Below are 5,199 nucleotides of genomic sequence, written 5' to 3'. Positions count from 1 at the left end.
CTTTCGTTCTCGTTTATCGTTTGAAGGATCATACCCGGGATCTTATTACTTAGGTTCCCTTAACCTTTCTCAATACATTATATTCCTTTTTATGATCCTCTATTATAATCCTTTAATTTAAATCCTTTTTATCCTGTTACCTTATACTCAATTCTCTCCGTATCTAGTGGATTTCCGGGAAAAATCAAAGTGTTCGGATTTGGATTCTGACGATCTTTACATACACTTATATCCCATATAAAGTACTAATAAAATCTCAGAATATCCATATCAGAACCCCTACATAGTGTGGCATGAAAAGTTTTCTCATTCAGCAAAAACACTATTCATAAGGGTTTCAAAAATTTCCAAAAATTGGGGTTATTACATAGTGTTTGTTAAAGTGTCGAGCGTCGCGTAATTGTTTAATCTTGTGATTTGAAAATCTTTCCAGTTAGTTCTCAAAAGGTGAGAACGTCGTTATTGTCGTCATTATGTAATTTATTGACTTAATTTGTTGTAATCGTAATCGTTATTATTCTTTTGTTTGATTTGTCAACATACGTCGGTACATGCATTCGTAGAGTGGTTAAAAGGCCTTATCCCCTCTTGAAACTCACCAAGTTTTTATATCACTTAGTGGAATAACGTGAATGTGTATAAATGTCACCTGTCGTTGTAATAAACATGATATCACTTTCATGTCAACTATATTTGAAAAATGCTTATAGCATTTTTATTTGAAGTAGCACAATTGTAGTCGGGTGATCAACCCTTATGTTCGTAATTCGCATACTTCTTTAGCATGTATTAGCTTATAATTATATAATTGAGATAATTCTAACAAAGTGAACTTGCGTAAACAAATCTAGTAAGCAAACATAATTGATAAAAATTTATTTGCATAGTAATGTAATTCATGATGCAAATCACAAGGGGTTGAGAATATAAGTATGAAATCAAGCTTTCTCAAATTAAATGTCATAAGTAAAATGTCACATCAAACATAAGCGAACAACGACAATTAACTATGTCCTCGCGACTTATTGATCAAGGATTCCTAAGAACTGAATTTTAAAAGATAGGATAAGAAACTTTACACATGATAAAGATTAAAGTGCAAAGAATTCCATCTTCTTGGTACTTGTGTGTCGTCCATGCTTGACAACCGGTAAGCCCCATGTCTAACGACAACATCAATAAAGTAAGGACCTTCCCATGTGTCAGTGAATTTCCCTGCAGTCACGTCCATAGTGTTTTGTAACGTCTTCTTTAACACCAAGTCACCAACATGGAAAGCTCTTACATGGACATGTTTGTTATATGTGTTGGCCACCCTTTGCTGATAAGAAACCATACGAATCCTCACCATCTTTCTAAGTTCATCCATAATATCCTGGTCATGTGCCAATTCTATATTGTTCATGTCAGTCGTCAATAGTCCGTACCTGGATGTTGGTATCAAGATTTCTGTTGGTAAGACAACTTTAGTGCCATAGACTAGGATATATGGCGTATGTCCCGTTGACGTCTTAGGAGTCGTCCCGTCTGACCATAACACCCAAGGCAATTCTCCAGCCCACTTTCCTTTTCATGATGTCAGTCTCCATTTAAGAATGTTGATTATGATCTTGTTGCTCGATTTAGCCTGTCCATTGGCTTGAGGGTATCTTGGTGTCGACTTAATCAAGTTGATGTTCCAACGTTTGCAAAATGCTTCTGTCTTGTCACTTATAAATTATGACCTATTGTCACAAATAATTTCAGACGGAACACCAAACTAGCAAAGAATGTTTCTCTTGATAAACGATATCACTTCTTTTGACGTAACCTGCTTGAATCCTTCTGCCTCGATTCATTTTGAAAAGTAATCTGTCATGTAGCATGAACACCTTTTTCCCAGGTGCAGGTGGCATCTTCCCCACAATGTCCATCCCCTATTTCATGAAAGGCCAAGAGGGAATAGACATGTTAAGGTACTCAGATGGTTGGTGTATGATAGGTGCATATCTCTGACATGCGTCACATCTCCTTGTGTAATCTAGAGTATCATGTCTTAGCGTCAGCCAGTAATAACCCAAACATAGAATATTTAATGAGAGATTTCTTCCATTGGTATAATTTTCACACTCTCCTTCATGTGCATCTCTTAATACTATGTCGGCCTCGTGCTTTCTCAAGCATCTTTGAAGCAGCCTCGTAGAAGATTTTTTGAATAGCTCGTCATCTATGACTGTAAACCTTGAAGCTTTCATCCTAAGGGTCCTAGCTTCATTGTTGTTGTTTGGTTTTACATCAAGCTGTAAGTAATATTTGTATACTTTAATCCAGCTGTCCACGTCTTCACTGATACTATAAACATGTCGATCAAGAGCTATCATTTCTATGTCATGAACTAATTTTTCACTAGCAGGCTTCATGATATGGACCATTGGGATGTTTTTCAAGTCAATATCCTTAGAAACAGCTCCTAAACCGGCTAATTCTTCGGCTTGTACATTATTCTCTCTTGGAATCTGCTGTATGCTGAAGTTGTCAAAGCAATTCGTTAACTTTTTGGTGATGTACAAGTATGTGATCATCTTTGGATCTTTGGCTTCGTAGGATCCCTTGATATAATTAACGATTAACAGTGATTCATAGTTGATGTCAATGCTTCTAATCTTCATGTCTTTAGCAATCGTGAGTCCCATAATCAGTGCTCGTACTTGGCCTCATTGTTCATAGCTTTGAAGTCGCAGCATATTGATTGTGCAATCATATCCCCCTGTGGCAATTTGAGGACAAACCCCAATCCTGTTCCGTTTAAATTTGAGGCTCCATTAGTATACAGCGTCCATGGCTTCATGTCTACCCTTGAAAAGGATTGTTGGAATTCCTTCTCAGCTGTTGACATCTGGCTTGGACTGAAATCAGCCACAAAATCAGCTAGGGCTTGTGATTTTATAGCCGTCCTGGTGTCATATGTGATGTCATAGGTGCTTAAACGTATTACCCACTTTGCCATCCTTCCCGTCAAGTCGGGTTTACTCAAAACATTTCTCAAAGGAAAGTTCGTCATGACATGTATTTTGTGTGATTCAAAATAATGCCTTAATTTAGTTGAAGTCATGGCTAATGTGAGTACTAACTTTTCAAGAGATATGTACCTTGTTTCCGCATCTACCAAGCTTTTGCTGACATAGTAGACATGTGACTGGACACCTTCACTTTCCTTCACCAGCACTCCACTTACTGCATGATCTGTTACAGACAAGTAAACAAAAAGGTCTTCACCTTGAAGGGGCTTAGACATGAGTGTAGGCGTAGTGATATAACTTTTCAAGTCATTTAGAGCAGCTTCCTGTTTATCTGACCATAAAAACCCTTTGTTCTTTCTTAGCACATCGTAAAAAAACTTGCATCTGTCAGACGATCATGAGATAAACCTATTCAAAGTCGCGGCTCTTCCCATCAACTTTTGGACATCTTTGACATTTGAAGGGCTTTTTAGTTCAATGATCGCCTTGATTTGTTCTGGACTGGCCTCAATGCCTCTCCTTGTCACCATGTGTCTGAGAAGCTTTCCTGATGATATAGTAAAATTGCATTTAATGGGGTTCAGTTTCATGTTGTATGACCTTAATATGTCAAACACCTCTTGAAGGTAACATACATGATTTTCAGCATCAACAGACTTGACAACCATGTCATCTATGTAGACTTCCATTGTGTGACCTATTAGGTCATTGAACATCTTGTTGACGAGGCTCTGAAATGTTGCCCCAACATTTCGTAATCCAAAGGGCATGGCCAAGTAGCAATATATCCCCCTGTTCGTCATGAATGTTGTCTTTCCGCAATCAGACGACTCCATTTATATCTAATTAAAACTACTTGAGGCATCCAAAAATGTTAATAATTCATGTGCAGCCGTTGAGTCCACCATAGTGTCAATATGAGATAATGGATACGAGTCCTTAGGGAAAGCTTTGTTCAATTCCGTGTAGTCAACACAAACTCTCCATTTCCCATTCTTCTTATGTACTATGATGACATTTACTAGCCACTATGGGTAGTCAACTCCCTTTATCATCCCATCCTTCATAAATCTATCAACTTCATCATTAATTATCTTGTTTCTTTCCGCCATAAATTTCCTTCTTTTCTGTTAAACGGGGGGATAGCTAGGATTAACATTTAACTTGTGCGTGATGAAATTTGGTTATATTCATGTTATGTCATCATGTTCCCACGCAAATGCATCCAATCTCGTAGTCAAAAAAATTCACCAAATTTGCCTCGATTGTTGGTGACAGGTCCTCTCCTATTAGCACTTTTTTGTCTCCTATCTTTAGGTCGATTTCATCTAATTTCTCAGGTCTTGTTACTATAGCCACGGGCATATCATTCCCATGATGTTGTATAACTGGTTTCAGACACGTTTTGTAACATTCACGTGCCATATCTTGGTCCCCTCGTATCTCCGGAGCTCCCCATGGTGTTGGGAATTTGAGAATTTGATGGTATGTCGACGGTACAACTTTCAAATTGTGAATCTAAGGCCTTTCCATGATTATGTTGTATGTCGAATCGACGTCTATTATGCAAAAATTTTCTAAAAGATTTACTCATTATGTATACGTAGGCAATGTAATTTCACCTAATGTAGGTTTGGTTTCTCCACTAAATCCGACCAATGTTGTCGATTTCTTAATTATGTCACTTTCTTCCATACCCATTTGTTTCAGCGTGCTCAATATCATGATGTTGGCAGCGCTCCCGTTGTCAACTAGTATTCTCTTGATCAAGCAATTTTCATGAGGAGTGAGATGACAAGCCCATCTTGTTGTGGTTCTCGTATGCTTCTTTTTTCTGATTCGTCGAACATCAGAGATGGTAAAGTACTGCTACCGACTCCTACTTGGGTAACTCGTACATCTGTTTCTCTAGATGCCCTTTTAGCTTATGAATATGTTGATCCACACACTTCGGAACCACCCATAATAAAGTTAATTACTTTGTGATGTGGTGATGGTGGTGGTTGCCTCATTTATGTCACATTGTCTCTCTTGGGCGACCCGTCCCTCCTGACGTAAGCTGCCTTCTTTGATGTCATGAACTCTGTTAGGTATCCTTTCTTGGTTAAAAATTATAATTCCTTTCATAAAGCTACACATTTATAAGCTTTATGTCCGTAATCTCCATGATAGTCACACCATAGCTTGGAATCCATATTTG

General features: G+C 37.9%; 2 protein-coding genes across 2 annotated transcripts; both read right to left on the bottom strand.

The window, feature by feature from the left end:
• Positions 1 to 1,916: 1,916 nt before the first annotated feature.
• LOC141660058 (uncharacterized) lies at positions 1,917 to 2,672 on the bottom strand. The gene has a single exon (XM_074467018.1). The coding sequence runs from the start codon at positions 2,670 to 2,672 to the stop codon at positions 1,917 to 1,919; it is 756 nt and encodes a 251-aa protein (XP_074323119.1).
• Positions 2,673 to 2,674: 2 nt separating this feature from the next.
• LOC141660057 (uncharacterized) lies at positions 2,675 to 3,274 on the bottom strand. Its single transcript, XM_074467017.1, has one exon. It carries the CDS (start codon positions 3,272 to 3,274, stop codon positions 2,675 to 2,677), a length of 600 nt encoding a protein of 199 aa, XP_074323118.1.
• Positions 3,275 to 5,199: the final 1,925 nt, after the last annotated feature.

Source organism: Apium graveolens, chromosome 5 (assembly GCF_009905375.1).
Source record: "Apium graveolens cultivar Ventura chromosome 5, ASM990537v1, whole genome shotgun sequence".
Taxonomy (NCBI): Eukaryota; Viridiplantae; Streptophyta; class Magnoliopsida; order Apiales; family Apiaceae; genus Apium; species Apium graveolens.
Note: the sequence above shows the minus strand (reverse complement) of the source record. Positions and strands in the feature narration are given on the sequence as shown.